This window comes from Daucus carota, chromosome 5 (assembly GCF_001625215.2).
Source record: "Daucus carota subsp. sativus chromosome 5, DH1 v3.0, whole genome shotgun sequence".
Taxonomy (NCBI): Eukaryota; Viridiplantae; Streptophyta; class Magnoliopsida; order Apiales; family Apiaceae; genus Daucus; species Daucus carota.
The window spans coordinates 798254-818258 of record NC_030385.2 but is presented as its reverse complement, the minus strand read 5'-3'; the positions used below and the strand labels follow the sequence as shown (position 1 = coordinate 818258).

The 20005-nt window shown below is 36.0% G+C and overlaps 2 protein-coding genes across 4 annotated transcripts; one reads left to right on the top strand and one right to left on the bottom strand.

Annotated features, from left to right (window-relative positions):
* Window positions 1–10295: 10295 nt before the first annotated feature.
* LOC108223525 (serine carboxypeptidase 3-like) lies at window positions 10296–13034 on the bottom strand. 3 transcript variants are annotated; one of them, XM_064093159.1, is made up of 6 exons: window positions 12333–13034; window positions 12198–12240; window positions 11837–11902; window positions 11109–11277; window positions 10892–11011; window positions 10296–10565 (listed from the first exon to the last, which is right to left on the bottom strand). In XM_064093159.1, exons 4-6 carry the CDS (start codon window positions 11274–11276, stop codon window positions 10515–10517), a joined length of 339 nt encoding a protein of 112 aa, XP_063949229.1. In that variant the 5' UTR covers window position 11277; window positions 11837–11902; window positions 12198–12240; window positions 12333–13034; the 3' UTR covers window positions 10296–10514. The 3 variants fall into 3 exon arrangements, with proteins under 3 accessions (XP_063949229.1, XP_063949228.1, XP_063949227.1); XM_064093158.1 differs by lacking the exon at window positions 12198–12240; XM_064093157.1 differs by lacking the exons at window positions 11837–11902; window positions 12198–12240.
* Window positions 13035–14082: 1048 nt separating this feature from the next.
* On the top strand, window positions 14083–19766 carry LOC108223523 (chaperonin CPN60-like 2, mitochondrial). The gene is made up of 17 exons (XM_017397836.2): window positions 14083–14215; window positions 14320–14451; window positions 14628–14787; window positions 15263–15438; window positions 15788–15883; window positions 15963–16067; window positions 16244–16330; window positions 16445–16534; window positions 16675–16755; window positions 16824–16892; window positions 16972–17049; window positions 17859–17954; window positions 18046–18145; window positions 18229–18332; window positions 18420–18525; window positions 19209–19287; window positions 19422–19766. The coding sequence occupies exons 1-17, from the start codon at window positions 14174–14176 to the stop codon at window positions 19525–19527; spliced, it is 1707 nt and encodes a 568-aa protein (XP_017253325.1). The 5' UTR covers window positions 14083–14173; the 3' UTR covers window positions 19528–19766.
* The last annotated feature ends 239 nt before the right edge of the window (window positions 19767–20005 follow it).

The following is a 20005-nucleotide window of genomic DNA, read 5'->3' as shown; positions in this document are numbered from 1 at the left end:
CTCGAGTTTGAACTTGAGCCATTTGAATATTTTACCGAACGGAGCTCAGCTTCAAATTACTCACTTTGTAAGGTTCACGAGCATTATTGAATCTCCATTACTTTTAATTTTATTATTATAAAATATAAATATTTTTTAATATAAATATTTAATATTTTATATATTTGATCGAATCAAACTCGAGACGAACCGATCATATTTCAAGTTTTTATTAATATTTGATGACTCGATTCAAGCTTCCGAGCTGAACTCGAATTTACTGAACTATTTATGAACCGAATTTCAAACTTGAAACTATATAAATACTCGATCGAATTCGAACTCGAACCCCATATCATTTAATCGGACTCAAGCCGAACCTTATAGTATTCGGCTCGGCATGATTCATGAACCCCTGGATGAGTTGTGCAACAAACAAAAAGAAAATAGGAAGAATAAGATATTATAATTTACTCGAGGAAATTCCCTTTTTTTTTTCGTTGTTGTATTTAACTATATAAAAATATTCATTATTTTTAGAATATGAAAACTGTATATTATATAAAATAGACTAAATATATTTTCTAATGATATAATTTTTATTATTTTTCTCAATTATATGATACATGTAAATTTCAGTCAAATTATAGTCAATTATGTAATACATGAAAATGAGCATGTAAAAGGAAACAGAGAGAATGAGATTGTAAAAAATGAAAATCAAACTTAATCAATGAAGACATTAAATAATAATTAATTTGATATATATTGAATTGATCAAAATTAATTAGATAATTAATTGAATAATCATATATTTAACCAGTTTAATGAATTTCTAAACTTGAATTAATCAAAAATTAATCACGATTGATGCAACTGAGATATCAAAGAGAATTTTTAATCCAAAGACATGTACTTTGAGTTACTTTATTTCCTTAAAACAAAAGGTTGGAAAAGTAAAATGCCGACTGACTGATGCGATCTCATAACATCATTTTCACTGTCAATGGGAAGCATTGTTCGGGGCGCAAACAGTGGAATATGATTGCATAGTCGAGCGTCGGTGGAGAGTAGTTTTCAAGTAAAAAAGAGAGCAAGAAAAGTGGGAATTAAAGAAGAATATATGTGTAGGTCATATATGCAAGTGTTGTTGCTGTCTCAGCTATGACTTGTGTAAACAGCACGCTAGCTCAGTCTGCGCTTTACCTAACATATTTTGGTCTTGCGTAACATTTATTGTGGAGTAGTGCTAGGTGCACATAATTGTGTACAGAAAATTTATACATAATGACGTGGCAAGTGATGTGGTGAGTTTTAATTGGTTTGGTTGGTGTAAAACTGTAAATGGAGGGGAGTCATCCAATTAAAATCCACCACATGTCATTATGTACATGTTTTTGTACACAATTATGTGCACCAAGCATTTTTCTTTATTGTGTGCGTTCTTCATTGCGTCCCTGTTTCTTTCTGGCGGAAGCTGGAATGGCGTGTCTGCTAAGGCAACTCATGCAATTTGTACGAGGTAAAAAATACAACACCACAACTCCACAAGTGACGAGCCTTTTCTTTCTTGCTAGTATTGTAATTGTACGTCCTCCTCCTTCCTTCACGGGAGTAAAATACTCCTTCCGTCCCCCTCAATTGTTTACATTGAAGGAGGACACGGAGACCAAGACAATGTATGAAAAATGAGTAAAGTTAGATGAAAAGTGGGTAAAGTGGTGGGACCTACCAATATTTAATAATAGATTTGAGATAGTGGAAGAAAATAGTGGGTGTAATAGTAGTTTTTATTGTTAAATATGAGATAGTGGGAAAGATAGTGGGTGTAATGATGAGAAAAACTTAATATTTATAGTAACGTAAAGAAATGAGAGAAACATCCCAAAATAGTAACTGTAAAGAAATGAGACGGACAGAGGGAGTAGTAGATTAATGTAATGTTTGGTAAATTTAAAAGAGCACTTCTCGCTTAAATCAAAGAAATAGATTAGAAATGAAAAATAAATTAAAATTGATAAGTAATTAAACTTTTTAAGAAAGAATAAAAGTTCTGAAACAAATGTTAGCATGCTCAGCTTTTTATAAGTGCCGTTAACTCTTTAACTCTTTATACAAACGGATCAAGAAAAATCATAAATTTCATTGCCCAAACATGCACTGTATATTTCATAAAAGTTCTTATATATTCGCATGCTATGTGTATAAATGATACTCCCTCATTTTCCATCAATTATTTACATCAGATGCTCGACATGTATTTTAAAATTCTCATAAAATATATATTGATAAATTATTTATTTTTTGAAAATTTTAAAAATTGAAAGAGACATTGTGAGCAAAATTTATGATAACAGTATGATTTTTTTTAATAAAAACAAGTTATTTATCGATTTTGGATATTTTGATTTGGGTACGAGATCGACTTTGCAGCAAATACAAAATAATGATTTTGAAAATCAGCTGACCCGATGACTTGATAATAAGTACTCCCTCCGTCCCAGTCATTTGTATACAAATGGCTGGGACACGGAGACCAAGAAATTGTTTAAGAAATTAGTAACGTTAGATGAAAAGTGGGTATAGTGGTGGGACCCATGTATATTTAATAATAGATTTGAGATAGTGGAGGAAAGTAGTGGGTGTAATAGTATTTATATTATTATAGAATGAAGATAGTGAAGGAAAGTAGTTGGTGTAATGATATTTTATATTATAAAAGTTTACTATTTTTGGAATGTATACAATTGATGGGACGTCCTAAAAGGAAACTGTATACAATTCACTGGGACGGAGGGAGTAAGGGATTAATCAAGTCAGATACAAAGAGAGTATTTGGTCGAGGAATCGGCCACCTAGAATGAGGACTAAAAGATCCAGAGCGAACGAATAGTATAGAATTTACGAACTGGAATGCAGGTGAATGAGATGGTTTGGTTGAAGCTGCTTTTAGTCGGTACCGTGGTTGATAGTTTACACTACAGAAAATCGTTCAACATATAAAAAAAGAAAGGGCATGTTACATGTTACAATTTACAGCTTACTTAAAAACACACCCCATGCCAATCTGGCTTCCAGTGATATTGCTCGCAGCCACCTTTGTTTTATTCTGCTTTTCTCCCACCCTCATGCGGTCATGCCAACCTGTAATTAACATGAGGCAGAGCCACCTTTTTCCTGCGGCGGCAGTCCTAAAGTTAAGTGTGTTTTAAGACTTGGCTCCTGCTCCCTTGCTCTCAGACTATCAGTTGTGAGGGACAGATTATTTAACACACATTTCCAGGAACGTCGGATTTATATTTCAAGGGTCCAGATTAAAATTTCGTTTTTTTAGTATCCGCGGAAAAGGAAAGTCCCTGTCTGCGGAAAATTTCCGCGGACAGAAACTTTCTCTTTCTGCGGAAAATTATAGCGGATACTTAAAAAAACAAGTTCAATTCAGATCCTTGAAATACAGATCTGGTGGTAATGGATCCATGTATTAGATAAAACTTTCCTGTCAATCAGTTGTCAGATACTTGTGATTTATCCCGATAAGTATTTATTCAAAAAAATATTTATTACGTGATTTGTATTTCGTTCACTCAAAATAATAAACATATTGATGGCCTGTAAACCCGTAGGCTTCAGACCGAAGACCCTTAAACCCGTAAGCCCTTAGGCTTTCCTGCAGTACTCAATCGGAATTTTGTCGAGAATCAATCGGAATAACGGGAATATTACCAAGCTAATGAAAATGGAGGCAACGTTAGTGGAGCCTGACAAACATGTACTTTCAACGGGCTTGCGTCAACACAGATGCTTAATTTACTAATGTTTAGCTCTTCCACACATCGCCAGGTATTACTCTCGCAACTCCTCGACCTAATTAATCATACATCGACGAGTATATAGTTTATAATTGTTAAAATTCTAACAAGTTGAAACATTGCTAAACAATACAATAACAATATCAAACCTACCAACTATATTCTTAATCTTATTTTATTTTCTTCTTATCACCCTATAGTTGTTGGCTATAAATTACCTAGCTAGCAGGCATCATTCAACTATCTTTTGCTTGTGACTTGCGAATACAATTTTGGTGTTATATTATCGTACATCTTCTTTTGTTGTAGTTGCTTGCGCACATGTCACGAACCTTTTTATTTCGTTTACCATATTTACAATTTTACCTACTATATTGTGCTTCTGCGATGTTTTCTCTTTGTTATGATGCCTTTCTAGACTATGTGGTTAAACGTGAATGACCTTGTTAGGTAGAATATATGAATATTTCTTATACTACATGATGGCTCGTAAAACCGTAGACTCCCGGTTACAGCCCACAGTCGACACCCTTTTCTATTCCTACGGCCTCTTCCTAGGCACAAGCCTTCGATAACTCACATGGCCAGAGGCCCTTCCGGCCAGCTCGAGGACTCCATAAAACAACTACAAGACATCTGATGGCATAAAAGGATGTATACAAGACTACGGCTATAGTGTTAGTTTCCTACAGCCTACGACGAGACTGTGCAGTCCCTGAATCATACATCTTGTTTAAGGAGCCTCACCACCTCCTACATGACAATCCGTGAGGTTACAGCCTTACAGGAATGTATCATGTCTCTTCATTAAACAAGTACACCTACATCTCGTTTTTTTTTCGGCCTACGGCAGCACCGCAACCTCTGTGACTATGGCAGCCACGTCCCTCCTCATCACCTGCTTCCTTTTAGTCATTCCAGGTTTTGCGGAATACCCGCCACCTATCATCCTAAGCCAACATAAGTAGCCTAAGGGCTACGGCTAGGGATCACTATCATCCTACGCCAACATAAGTAGCCTAAGGGCTACGGCTACGGATCACTACCATCCTACGCCAACATAAGTAGCCTAAGGGCTACGGCTACGGATCAGTATCATCCTACGCCAACATAAGTAGCCTAAGGGCTACGGCTACGGATCACTATCCTAAGCCAACATAAGTAGCCTAAGGGCTACGGCTACGGATCACTATCATCCTACGCCAACATAAGTAGCCTAAGGGCTACGGCTACGGATCACTACCACCCTAAGCCAACATAAGTAGCCTAAGGGCTACGGCTACGGATCACTATCCTAAGCCAACAAAAGTAGCCTAAGGGCTACGGCTACGGATCACTATCATCCTACGCCAACATAAGTAGCCTAAGGGTTACGGCTACGGATAACTATCCTAAGCCAACATAAGTAGCCTAAGGGCTCCGGCTACGGATCACTATCATCCTACGCCAACATAAGTAGCCTAAGGGCTACGGCTACGGATCACTATCATCCTACGCCAACCTAAGTAGCCTAAGGGCTACGGCTACGGATCAGTATCATCTTACGCCAACATAAGTAGCCTAAGGGCTACGGCTACGGATCACTATCATCCTACGCCAACATAAGTAGCCTAAGGGCTACGGCTACGGATCACTACCATCCTAAGCCAACATAAGTAGCCTAAGGGCTACGGCTACGGATAACTATCCTAAGCCAACATAAGTAGCTTAAGGGCTACGACTACCGATCACTACCATCGTACGCCAACATAAGTAGCCTAAGGGCTACGGCTACGGATCACTATCCTAAGCCAACATAAGTAGCCTAAGGGCTACGGCTACGGATCACTATCATCCTACGCCAACATAAGTAGCCTAAGGGCTACGGCTACGGATCACTACCATCCTAAGCCAACATAAGTAGCCTAAGGGCTACGGCTACGAATAACTATCCTAAGCCAACATAAGTAGCCTAAGGGCTACGGCTACCGATCACTACCATCGTACGCCAACATAAGTAGCCTAAGGGCTACGGCTATGGATCACTACCATCCTAAGCCAACATAAGTAGCCTAAGGGCTACGGCTATGGATCACTATCATTCTACGACAACATAAGTAGCCTAAGGGCTACGGCTACGGATCATTATCCTAAGCCAACATAAGTAGCCTAAGGGCTACGGCTACGTGCACTATCATCCTACGCCAACATAAGTAGCCTAAGGGCTACGGCTACGGATCACTATCATCCTACGCCAACATAAGTAGCCTAAGGGCTACGGCTACCGATCACTATCATCCTATGCCAACATAAGTAGCCTAAGGGCTACGGCTACGGATCAGTATCCTAAGCCAACATAAGTAGCCTAAGGGCTACGGCTACGGATCAGTATCATCCTAAGCCAACATAAATAGCCTACGGGCTACGGCTATGAAGTTATCATTATCCAACGCGAACATAAGTAGCCTACGGGCTACGACAATGGAACACATCACTATCCTCTCACGCCAATAAACGTAGCCTACGAGCTACGCCAGTGAAGTAATCTTTCTCTTAAGCTAAAATATAAGTCACAAGCTACGACCACAGAATTTTCACTTTATCAATCCAAAATACATAACCTACGGACTATAACTATAAAAACGGGCCACGATTAAAAAATCACAACCACTTCCCTATTCAAACCTGCGTAGCCTAAAGAATGTGGAATATGAGGCTAGCCATTTTATTTAGAATCAATTCGATACACGCATGCCACAAAATACCAGGGGCAATCCGAAAATATTTCATAAATAAACAGATCCCTTAAAAACGATCGAAAATCATTCAAAGAAAATTATCTGAAGGAAATTATCCAGGCCCCCTAGGGGGTCATTACATAAAAAAGTCTCAATAATCATCCCATTGAGAAAAGTCGTAATGAAACACAATAATTGATTAAGCCAATTCCGGGTACATACCCAGATCCCCAACAAACTATTTTGCTCTCTCCTCTACACGCACCTCTAAATCAATAAGACGGTTCCTTTTCTTACGAACCTTCTCCCTCTTCCTGGCCAGCTTTTCCACTAGATCCTTGCACAACAACTCCCCCAAAAGATCTCCCTCTCCAATGCAGCTCGAACAAAGGCTTAAGACCCCTCGAAGCCTGCAATTGATGCAAGGCCCAGAGTAAACTTAAAGTAGGTTCCAAGCCCAAGCATGTACACCGGGCTATAAAAGCGCAGATCTTCCTGATAAAATTTGGCCCCAGTTGGCCTAAACCCAACCTCATATCTGTAAGCAAAGTGTGCATAGGCAGCCTAAGGCCCGATCGGAAATGCTTCAATGGGATCCCGACCTATAAGTCTCCCCCTCTGTGATATACCATTTCTCCAAGCATTCTCACCTCATACTCTTCCGAAATCTGGAAAGCTTGCTTCACCACATCTAAAATACTCCGGCTTAAACTTGCAGGGTTTATGAATATACTTTAATTCCCGTAACTAATTGTTCAAAACAGCATCGGATACTATAGCCCCCAGTACCGAAGAAAAGAAACCGTCATTTCCTCTCCTCTATTTAAATTCAAGATTACCCCCAAGGACTGAATAATTTAAACTGGCATAAATTTCGGATGCCTTCAAGCCCCTAAAGAGGCGTTTCCGCATCCGAGGGGCATCTGATGGCCTGTAAACCCGTAGGCTTCAGACCGAAGACCCTTAAACCCGTAAGCCCTTAGGCTTTCCTGCAGTACTCACCCCTAACAACCGCCAAGAAAGCCGTAGGCTTAGCCCAAGTTGGTGACCCAGCTGCTTGTAAGCTCTCTGCTTCACCCTTAAGCACCTGGACACGTGGCACTCCCACCACACCTTGTCATTCCCAAACACCTTGTAAGCTCTCTGCTTCACCCTTAAGCAGCTGGACACGTGGCAACAGCTCCAACACCCTATCATCCCTGAAACTGGATCAACTTCCACCTGTGATACATAGCCCATCCGACTCACCCATCTACGCACTAGACTAGCCAACTCCCCCCTCCTAAGCAGCCATCTCTCTTAGTATAAATAAGAACCTCCAGATGACATGAAAAGGGTTAAGCACCATACACATATTCAAATAAGACATAACCATGACGGCTACGGACATCTATTGAAATTCCTACGGCCATCACATATAAAATGTAGAGCTATGGGCAGTGGGATAGAGTGTTTCCCAGGGGTGGGGTAAAATACAAGTGAAAGCATGGTCCTTTCTGCCACAAACTTCCTCATGTTGATTGTTGAGGGACAAGATATCAAAACTAGTATTTGTGCCCGCTACGCAAGGGCTTTGAAAATAAATATTTATTTTATATTTTAATAATATAGTTAAAATAATATTTTCATACCTTTGTCACTTTGTGCACCCATTTTTTGTTTTTCTAAATCAGTTAAATTACTAATTTAAGATTATCTTTCTAATTCAACTTTAAGAAATTTAATTCTTTGAATGTGATGTTCTTAAAATGTTTAAATTAGTCCAACTACTACTTCTCATTTATAATATATAAATATTCAATGTTTTAAAAAGATGAAATTAAAAAGTCGGTCTTTAACGGATGAATAAATATCCGACAAATGTCTTTACAATCGATTAGGTATTCCTAATTTTTTTAATTTGTACCATAAATCTATTACTAAAATAATATCGGAAAATATTTTAAAAAGAATTCAACATTTTAAAATAGTTTAGTTTAGTATTCTGTATTGTAAAAAGCATTAATCTTTATAAATTTCTTGGTTGTCCATAATTAGTAATATTTTTAATATAAAAAGTTGAACACCAATTTCTACATCGTAACACCAAATACTAATAGAATAGTATTCTTGTAATTATATTATAATTATTTTAATTCTTTAAATGTGTTGTTTTTAAAATTTTAAATTAGTCTAACTACTACTTCTCATTTAAATTTATATAAATATTTCTTGTAGTAAAAAGACAGAATTAAAAAATCGGTGTTTAATGGGTGAATGAATACCCGACTAATAATTATCGTAAATTTTGTTTTTGAATTCATATCATTAATATATTATTAAAAATATAATTAAAAAAATTTGCTCCGTAAGTTTTTAATTCAATAAAGTCGTTTTTTTAAATGTCATAGATCACATGTTCTACTTTTGAAAATGTAATCCAATCATATTTGATTTTATGTTTTCTTGTCTGTTTATTTCAGTTTAGTGTTATGTTCTCTTTCCTTTTCTTTTAATTTATATTATGAATAAATTATTTTACCCAAAATCAACAATTTTAAATTGTAAAATCAAATCCGTATTAGTCAAAATAGCTTTACCTTTAATAAATTTTGTGGTTGTTCATAATTAGTCCAAATTGTAATGAAAAAAAAAACTTAAAATGGTCACACCATTTAATTAATTTCAATCTTTTGTTATTCCTTTAAATATATTCGAATGGACCAAAAGGATTTGACATAAATTTCGCATACCCCAAATAATAAGATAACGGCGTGTTTAAATTTTTTAATCAAATGGTGCCTGCATTCATTTTATTGAACTTCCTACTAACTTATGTAATTGCAATTAAGAGCAGTAAGAGCAGTTTCTCAGGCCCTAAATCCCAGTACCACTTCGCTTCTTGAATTTGAAATGACTTGGTATTGCACTGGTTAGTTTAATAGCTTTGCCAACATTGTTCTTCACTTTAACTGCTGTTGCCATTCCCAGAGGATAGAGGGACACAACATATGTTATATCAAGAGTTCCACTGCTACAGCAGCTTAATTCTACCTGCACTATGTGCAATTTCAAAGAAAAATTAAGTTTTCATCTTATTAGTGGGACTCCATTAGCAAAACAACTAAGCATGCCCCAGTTTCATGAAGAAAGCAAATAATGCAGATTGAAAATTTAAAAACATAGTTGCCATATGCTGAGAATTTTGTATGGCCCACACGTTCATCTGGAATGGCTTGCACCACATATATAGCAACATCATGCACTTCACAGCATAGTTCAATGAATTAATGAAACATTAATCAAAATCTAAGAGAAGTCTTCGAAACAGGAGGGTAAGCCAGGAAAAAAAGCAGACAGACAATGCAATCTAAATATCTAATTCTTTTGAAATAGCCGGGGAAGAATCGAAAGTAAATTGAATTATTAAGTAGGACATTACCTGAACAGCATCAAAAAACTTAAATATAAACATCAAGACTCTTAATGAGAGAAACTTACAATGAAGATCAAGAAGATGGTTACGACTATTCTAGTATAAACCTCAAAAGGTGAATGCTTTAATCTTATAAGAAGATAAGGATGTTCCTAGCCTTCCAAAAGAAGTGAATTTTTTATTAATAGAAAGTTCTTAAAAGTTATAAGGTGCGCAGACATACCAAACTCAGATATGAAAGAAGCAAAATTATCAAGTTTGAGATGATTGTAACTAACCTGCAAGAACATGAAAACTTAATTATAAACGGAATTTATAAACTCAATGATCCGATGGAAAGATTAAATTGAAAGAGATTATCCAGACAATCACAACTCCTGTAACTTGGATTTAATCTATTTCTTCATGCAAATGCATATCTTAAGCATAGTATTGGTTTTGTGAGAACATAATAATAATTAAATAGACATTTGAAAACACAAACAACATATAAGCAATAATAACACAGTAATTACGCAATGACAGACACTTGAAGAATGTTGAGCCCAAGGCCTTTTGTCAAGCTCATCCCGTTATCCATTATAAAATACAATATCATATTTGACAGTAGTCCGTAGCTTGCAGCTCTTTCAAATAGCTCATTTTCTGCAAATTAAATATACATAGATTATCAAGTCCGAAAATCCCCCAGATCTTCACGAAAACACCTAGGACTGCAAAAATATCAAGAATACAAAGATATTTGAAAATATAGAAAGAAATTTTATTTTTTCCAACATCAGTTACTTCAGAAATTATATTTTATAGTACTTTTGTAGTATCTATGATTCTACGTACTGCAACTCAATAACCAGAGAGCTGAGACTGCCCATTTAGGCTACCCATGTTTTCGACAAAAAGTATAAACCTTGCTACCTCTGTTCAAGATTGAACAACTATGTTTATACACTCCATTTTTTCAGGCACGGTACCTGCAAGAAGTCATACAGGTCATTGCTAAAGCCTTCTTCATTATGGCGAATGTTTTGCCTGTCAGAGCTGCACATGAAGCCAGTTCCAGTAGGTTGGTCAACATAAAGAAGGTTGAATACCTGCATATACATCATTTAAAAGTTTTACAATCTTCACTTCAAAACAGAGAAAGACTGTTACAAATAGTCGGAGAAAAATCATGCACGGGAGCATTACCTTGTCCCATCCATGCTCGTTCCACATAAGAGACATGTTTTTCACAATAGTGAAGGGTCCATTTTCATAGAAAAGATCCAACTCACTGCTACACCCAGGTCCCCCAGTCAGCCAGATAACAACAGGATCGTTCTTGCTATTGCGCGATTCAAAGAAGAAATAGAACATCCTACAGGCAAGTAGGCAACACGATACCAGAAATTAAAAAGAGACGAACACAAAGAGGCAACAGAAGTTAAGTATGTAGTTCGAATTTAATTTTTGAACGACGACACTAATGTGACAATATCAAGAGGGAAATGAAATCTGATACCAAATCTTGTACATCCGACTACACTAATCAACATCTGAAAAATCACTACTCGGATATAATGAAACCCTGAAGATCGTATTAGACTTATGAATTGCAGTGAGCGGCCATGCCATATGTACTATCCCAAAGCAAAATACCAAGGCTTAATTATATTGGCATGTGCTCAATCAACATGCCAAATTACCCAACTAAACATTCTTAGTTAAGTTAACTAATCCTCCTCCCTATAGTTTTTTCTTTTAAAGTAACCCAAAAATCATATTAGACCTATGAATTCCAGGGACCGGCCAGGTCATATCTACTATCCCAAAGCAAAAACCGAAATCATGAAAATCCATAAAAAAATTAAAAAAACAATAAAATTCCTGCATCATAATTTCGAAAACTTAAAAATCTAAAGGATTTCGGGACATACTAAGTAGCGTGAGAATGCTGAATCTGATAGTACCCCGCATGATGTCCTAAATCATCAGCCGAAACACTACCAGGATCAAAAGATATGAAAGAAGCAAAATTATCAAGTTTGAGATGATTGTAATTAACTTGCAAGAACATGAAAACTTAATTATTAACGGAATTTATAAACTCAATGATCCGATGGAAAGATTATGTTGAATGAGATTATCTAGACAAACACAACGCCATTGCCCTCTTCATGCAAATGCATATCTTAAGCATAGTATTGGTTTAGTGAGAACATAATAATAATTAAATAAAAATTTGAAACACAAACAACATATAAGAAATAACTACACAGTAATTATGCAATGACAGACACTTGAAGCAATGATGAACCCAAGGCCTTTTGTCAAGCTCATCCTGTAATCCATTATAAAAATACAGTATCATATTTGACAGTAGTCCGCAGCTTGCAAGTCTCTCAAATACCCCATTTTCTGCAAATTAAATACCTCATCTTTTTGCCTTCCGTTCCCTCCTCGTCTTTTCCTTCCTCCACAATTCCACTCACACCAAACATGAAGACAGAAAGTCCCCCAAATCTTCACATTTTATCAAACACTTCATGGATATTGGTAAAATCGCCTATCAAGATTAGCTTTCCAAATAAACATTACCTCAAGTTCATCAATAAATACATAAGAGGATGTGAATTGAAAAATAAAACAAACAGCTGCAACATCGAAACTCAAATATCTACAAAAAAATAAATAAAAAATAATAAACAATATGTGACGGAGTCATTTACCTGCCTAAGTAGTACATGTATATTACCATATATCATACTAATAAAGAGGGACATGGACAGGGAAAGAGAGAGACGGTCGGACGAAAACATGAAAAAACAGAAAGAGAGAGATATAGAGACAGCCGGAGAGAGGGAGAGATACATTCAGGAAGGGAGAGATAGGGAGAGGGGCACTTACTTGAAGCAGGAGGGGCGAGGTTAGAGAGCTTGAAATGAGATTTAAATGAGCTTGAATCTAATCAGAGGATATGAATTTGAATTTTGAATTTGAAATCACAACAAATCAAATGGGGAAGTAGAGCAGACAGTACTGCCGCTGCACTTTCGTTTGTTTTTGAAATATAGAAGAAAGATATGGCAATATGATGTGAACATATATAGATCTGTATGTATGACACCCGGACAAAAGCTTATATGAGGTACAAAAGCTTTCGTTTATTATAAGGGTTTTTTGTTTTATCAGAAACGTTGTATGAAAATGGTAAAGGTTGATGGCATTTTTCGTAATTAAGGTGCAACTATTGGGGTAGGGGGTGTAAAAAGAGCTGATTTTTGGCAACAGGATTTAATATTTAAGGGATTCATTACTACTCCAGCTCCAGGTTTGGCCTATATATGTAAGATCTGGACATACCATTTCACCCATCTAGAATTCTAGATCCGAGTAGTCTAGTACCACAACTTTCCTGTGTTATTTTAAAAATTCCCGATTTAACTAATTAATTCTCGATTAGTTTCTGTAATGGTTGCCAATCAATTCAATTTTTAAAATTCGATGAATCGTTTTTCTTAAACAAAATATATAATAATTTATTAAAACTTAAATATTATATCGCTTTAATATGAATAATTATAGAATTTATGATATAGTATATATATATTTGTTGATGAATAACTAATATAATAATGAATATATATTTAATAATATTTGAATATTAAAATAAGTCAGATTTTTATATCGACTAATCATTCCGATTATTTTTAAATCGGTAGTTCAATCGATTAGATCCAATTCTTAAATCAGTAGCTGAATCGATAAGGTGTAATTCTTAACCGGGCTTTCTAGACACATATATACCATCTTTTATGTAATCAACAATGATTTAATATTTCCCTTTTTTATAGAAAAAGATACAAATTAGGAATGAATTATTGTATAGTTGGATGGAAAAATAAGTCCTATAAAGCATGTAATTTACAAGAATGATTTATAGGACTTAAAATTTTGTGTAATTAACTAGATTATGTGATTTACAGGAGTAAATCCATGCTACCACCGTGATAAGATGCCTCGAAGCTAGCCGAGCTACTACAACTAACCAGAATGGCAGAATATATGGACTGATAGACTATGCACAACGGGCCCAAATGCCAAACCCAACAAAAACCGTCTATTTTCAAATATGGACTGGGCCTTCCAACTGACCCATTTTGACTTCCATTTTCCAATTAATCAGAGGCAGAGCAGCTACTGTACTTTCAAGTTTTTAGTCTTAAACCCTAAACCCTGAGATCAATTTCATCGATAAGGACTTGTTTGGCGAAATGTATCGGTTCGCTACTGCTGCCTTGGCTTCCAGAAAACAAGTGAGCTCCCTTCATTTCACTTATTTATCCAATGTGTTTTTTTTTTGATTTTATGTTTGTGATGCTTGTTAAGTGATCGAATTTGGTGTTAATTGAATCGATAGGTGTGTAGTAGGATATTATCTTCCAGAAATTATGTTGCTAAAGACATCAATTACGGAAGCGCGGCACGGATGGCTATGTTGCAAGGTGTCAATGACCTTGCTGAAGCTGTTAAGGTCACTATGGGTCCCCAGGTCTCTCCTCTCTCTCTCTCTCTCTCTCTCTCTCTCTCTCTCTCCCTCTCTCCCTCTCCCTCCCTCCCTCTCTCTCTCTCTCTCTCTCTCTCTCTCTCTCCCCCCCTCCTCCCTCTCTCTTGTGAAATGAAGGTATTTAGTTGAGTTGATCTTATTATGTGTACAAATTGTTTTAGGGTCGTAATGTGATAATTGAGAGTAGCCGTGGGAGTCCAAAGGTTACAAAAGATGGTGTGACAGTAGCTAAAAGTATCAATTTCGAGGATAAAGCCAAAAATGTTGGTGCTGCTTTGGTGAAACAGGTGGCGAATGCTACTAATACTGCTGCAGGAGATGGTAATAATATGTTTTCGTAGTTTTCTTTAATCCCCGTTTTTTAATTATCCAATATTACTATTTATTTATTAAGTTTATTTCTCTGACTAAATATAATTGGTTTTTGAAGATTGAACAAGACAAGAAATAATTTGTCCTTTCTTGAAAGTTTACACTTTAATGTGTGCAATTAAGTTTGAAGTTTACTAGTGATGTCAGATGTTAGCCGTAGAAAGTCTTTATCTGCCTGGAAATTGTAATTCTGATTGTATTTCAATTATGTTTGGACATCCTAACTTTTAGTGGGGCGTTTCATATACTTATATCAGGGCACGCCTGCTAGGGTATAATGCATTAAACAGGATGAGCTTAATGTCGTCTATTTTTTTTGCTAAACTATTTGATGTCATCTTTCATGTCATTAAAGTTGAAGTGGCATACTTTACCAATGTAAAATGCAAGAAACATTATCTGGGAAACATATTATGTTGTGCAGGTACCACTTGTGCCACTGTATTGACCCAAGCAATATATGCCGAAGGTTGTAAATCGATTGCTTCTGGCATTAATGTTATGGATTTGCGCAGTGGTATAATGATGGCAGTTGATGCTGTAATATCCAACTTAAAGAGCAGAGCAACAATGATTAGCACACCAGAAGAAATTGTCCAGGTAACAATCCCTAATAATAATTAGTGTAGAGAAGTAAGCCAAGGATGTAAACACTGAGTTTGGTGCTATTTTAATTTTTAATGATTGCAGCACAATTAATTTTACAAAGCTTGTAGAAATACCTGTAGATATGTCAAGTTCCTATATGCTCAGCGGCTTCCTGTAGACTCAAATGTATTAATTCAATGTTTTATAGCAGCACAAGCTTGAAAATGTTGATTATATTTATCTGTATTCGATTCTTCCTAAAACTCATATTGTTCTTGTGGACAATTTTATGGGTATAAATGCTGGAGTCTCGTTCCAGTACATGTCATTAGTCTTGTAGTTACCTAATACTTTGAAACAGGTAGCTACTATCTCTGCCAATGGTGACCGCGAAATTGGTGAATTAATAGGGCGGGCAATGGAGAAAGTTGGAAAAGAAGGGGTCATTACAATTGTTGTGAGTATGCTTATGTTTTGTACGTTCTTGAGGCCCACTTCTGCTTTCAAGCTAATTTTTCTGTTTCTTAATAATATAGGATGGTAATACTCTGGATGATGAGCTAGAAGTAGTGGAAGGGATGAAACTAGGGAGAGGTTATATATCTCCATACTTTGTTACCGACGCGAAGACTCAGAAATGTGTATGTAAAGCTAACCAATATTGCATATCTGGTTATATATGAATTGGAGTAGCAGATGGCTTAACTGAATTTTGATTTTGGAGTTTTTGATCCCTTAACCCTATCTAGGAGCTTGAATTATAATTTATACTTTCACTTTTCAGAACATGTGAAATTTTGTTTTTTCGTGTAGGCAGGAACTAGAAAATCCCTTGATTCTTATTCATGATAAGAAAATCTCCGACATGAACACGCTTGTAAGAATATTGGAGATGGCTATAAAGGTAATTATATCCTGAGTAGATATCTTTCCACATTTAGCCGTAAATAAAGATTACTTTCTTAACAACTCAGCTGATCTGGTATAGTAAGTTCTTTCTCTGTTCCTAACTGTTCAGAGAAAACGACCACTTCTGATTATTGCTGAGGATTTGGAGATTGATGTACTGGCTATGCTCGTTCTTAACAAACACAGGGCTGGTGTTAAGGTAATAGAGCCGCTCAGATATTTACTACTACTGAAAAAAAACAAGAGTTCCTTTTAGAAGACAAACTGAATGTTCACATTTTATTCTGTCGGTAGTTGTCATATGCTCTTTTATCATGCTATATTCTTTATAATGTTCAGGTCTGTGCTATCAAGTCTCCTGGTTTTGGGGATAATAGAAGAGCCAATCTGGCGGACATTGCAGTTCTTACCGGAGGAGAGGTTAGTCCGATGGCTTACATTGTAGTTTCACATCTCTTCATATAAATTCATTTTCACGTCTTTTGCAGGTTATCAGTGAAGAACGTGGTTCAAGTCTTGACAAAGTCAGCATTGACGTCCTTGGCACTGCAAAAAAGGTATAGCTAGAATTGCATGATAAATTAAGCATGCTGTCATATGCATGTCAATTTATGCGTTAAAGTTTCCTTGGAGCAGGTAACTGTTTCTCTTGATGACACACTAATTCTACATGGAGGCGGAGATAAGAAGCAGATAGAGGAAAGATGTGAAGAGGTAATCATTACTCTGAGCAGGGTGCTTCTTATGTCTTCTAAAATTTATCCTATTGCTCACACAGAGCCCAGGGGGTGAGATCATAAAAAGCAGGATGATCAACTCAGTCGTATGTTGGAAACCTACTAAATAACCTTCATTCTTAATCTCTGTACTGATAATTCTATTTTAATATATTTTCAAGTTCACTAACAAAAATTAATTAACCCCCTCCTTTTAAGAAATCCTTGACCAGTTGACCTGCCATTTACTTCTAGTTTACTTTCATTGTTTATTGCAATATTTTAATAAACACACTAACACAGAGGGAGCATTATTTCACGTGTGTTCAGTTTCTTCCATGCTTCCACCCTCTCACGTGCATAACAATGAGTCAATGATCTGGTCGGTGTCTATGCGGAACTAAAAAAAAAAGGTTATAGCAAAAATATCTTTCGTTCATCATGTATCACGTAGTTGATCTCATTAATCATATCAGTTATAAAAGGGTGGGTGTGTAGCTATGAGAAATCTTGCACCCATTTCCATGTTTAGTCATGTCTTCTTTATGTGCAGTGCATGCTGCAACCTAGTGTCCAGTCAGATCTCATAGTATTTCCTACCTAAAGAATTTGTTTTCAGAAGAAAATATTTTTCAGGTCCATTACATGTGTAAACCTAGTTGTAGAAAATTTGCTCAAAGTTCTAGACTTCTGGCCAACATAATTTCTCAACTAATCTGCTACTGTATTGTACCACGCACAAGCACAGACTCATAAATTCAACTTTTAGAAAAAGGATTTGCTAATATTCTATGTATGGTTGTACAGCTAAGGGTCACAATTGAGAAGAGTACTGCCATGTTTGATAAGGAGAAGGCACAAGAGAGGCTATCGAAGCTCTCTGGTGGTGTTGCAGTTTTCAAGGCATATTCTTAACCACATCAATTTCAATATCTTCCCTTGTTATCAATGCTCACAGCCCACTCATCCAATTGAAAGTTCCATTATGCTTTAGGTAGGAGGGGCTAGCGAGGCAGAAGTTGGAGAAAGGAAAGATAGGGTCACAGATGCTTTAAATGCTACAAGGGCTGCTGTGGAAGAGGGCATTGTCCCAGGTAAGTCCATGGACTATACTTGCCTCGATGTTAAACTTTTTGCTATTTTGTTGATTACAGAAAACGATAATTTTCTCTGAAAGGTGGTGGGGTTGCTCTCCTGCATGCTACCAAAGTTTTGAAGGACCTTAGAACTGTTAATGATAGCCAGAAAAGAGGCGTCCAGATAATTGAGAATGCTCTGAAGGTTTGACTTTTACGGGATATGCCATGTATGTTTATCTAAAGCATGGATTCTTGATTCAAAGGCTTAAATGATATGTTTTTATGGCAGACACCTACTCATACAATAGTTTCAAATGCTGGTGGTGATGGCGCCTTGGTTCTTGGCAAGCTATTGGAACAAGATGATCTCAATATGGGTTATGATGCCGCCAAAGGTTTGTTAGCTTTTAAAAAATAAATAAAAATTCTTTGGCCATTTTAACAAAAATGATTAAATTTAACATTAAACGATTATTAAGCACAAAATTGTTTTTTAGATTTAATTGCAAATATGTTTGACCTCTAGTTGCACGTTTATCGTAATTTACCTGGTTAAATATGTGTGCATGTATTATAAAATGATACAATCACATCAGATCTCTGATACCTGTAATAAATACAAGTGGACTAATGCATAATTTTAATTCTAAATTGCTGTTGTAGGCTTGACAACTGATTCCTGTTGCAAAATCTTGAAACATACTTGCTTTAATGACTATTTTTAATATAAATTTTTGATGTCAATTAGCATATGGTCACAACTCAGAGTCTGAAAAGTTTCAGCTAAGCATACCATATCATCCAGTTGTATGTCATGGCTGGTAGAGCATACAACATTTTAACGAGTTCCACCCAAATATGGGTTTGCAAACTTTGATCCACTCTCCTCCACAGAACTTATTCAATGTTTAATTTTTCAAATTTCAATAAATAGAAGCTTGGGACAGTTTCAATACTATACAAGTCAATTATTAAATGTTTTTTACAAGGATGTCTGTATAAAAACAATGTAAATGAAGTATGTACCCATTTATGCCCGACTTATTACATGTTAATTTTTAATGTTCTTGGTTGACAGGTCAGTACGTTGATATGGTGAAGGCGGGGATTATTGATCCACTGAAAGTTGTTAGAACAGCCTTAGTAGATGCTGCCAGGTGAATCACTGGAATTAATGTTTTTTTAAAATCACATTCTACACTACAGTTTCTTCACGTGTAGCACTTCCATATGTTAGTAATTTCCTTGTATTTCCCTTCTATTCAAATTCAGTTCTGTATCATTTTTACAGTGTCTCTTTATTGTTGACAACAACGGAAGCATCTATTGTTGATCGGTTGGGGGAGAAGAACCCTTTGGCTAATCGTATGCCCGACATGGATGCTTTGGGTTATTAATGATCTCAACACGGAAGATATGTTACATACTTGTTAGTCCTAGCTAATCGATTATAATGCAATTGTACAATATAGACTATAGAGCTTATAGCCTTATATTCTATTGAAAAACTGAAGCACTATACGGGTTTTGGCACAAATGTGGCCATCAAACTTTAGTATTCTGGTTTGCAGATGTCATATTTGTTGTAAGGGCCTTGCAATGGAAAATTCAAATATGTATTGCAAGTTTGCAACACCACTTTTGTTTGCAGAATTTACTTCTCAATTCTCATCATTAGTATGTACGACAGTGAACAAGAATAAATCGTTCCCCGGAAAGAAAAATGACTATCTTAAATTTTGCACCTTTGTTGTTTTCTCATTTTTTTTTTTTTATCTTTTGATACACATTTTGGTTATTCAACCAGTTAGTTAAAATTATTATCGTTCTTAATTTATTTATTTTAAATAAAATATGTAATAATAATTTAATTTA

Excerpts from the sequence above, each read along its gene's own strand:
- LOC108223523 (XM_017397836.2), top strand. The coding sequence starts at position 14,174 with ATGTATCGGTTCGCTACTGCTGCCTTGGCTTCCAGAAAACAA. Across the intron at positions 18,146-18,228 it reads GGAAGAGGGCATTGTCCCAG|GTGGTGGGGTTGCTCTCCTG; the intron begins GTAAGTCCATGG and ends TTTCTCTGAAAG. Across the intron at positions 18,333-18,419 it reads TAATTGAGAATGCTCTGAAG|ACACCTACTCATACAATAGT; the intron begins GTTTGACTTTTA and ends TTTTTATGGCAG.
- LOC108223525 (XM_064093157.1), bottom strand. The coding sequence starts at position 12,400 with ATGTTTGGTGTGAGTGGAATTGTGGAGGAAGGAAAAGACGAGGAGGGA. Across the intron at positions 11,012-11,108 it reads ACGAGCATGGATGGGACAAG|GTATTCAACCTTCTTTATGT; the intron begins GTAATGCTCCCG and ends ATGTATATGCAG. Across the intron at positions 10,566-10,891 it reads ACCTGTATGACTTCTTGCAG|AAAATGAGCTATTTGAAAGA; the intron begins GTACCGTGCCTG and ends TTTAATTTGCAG.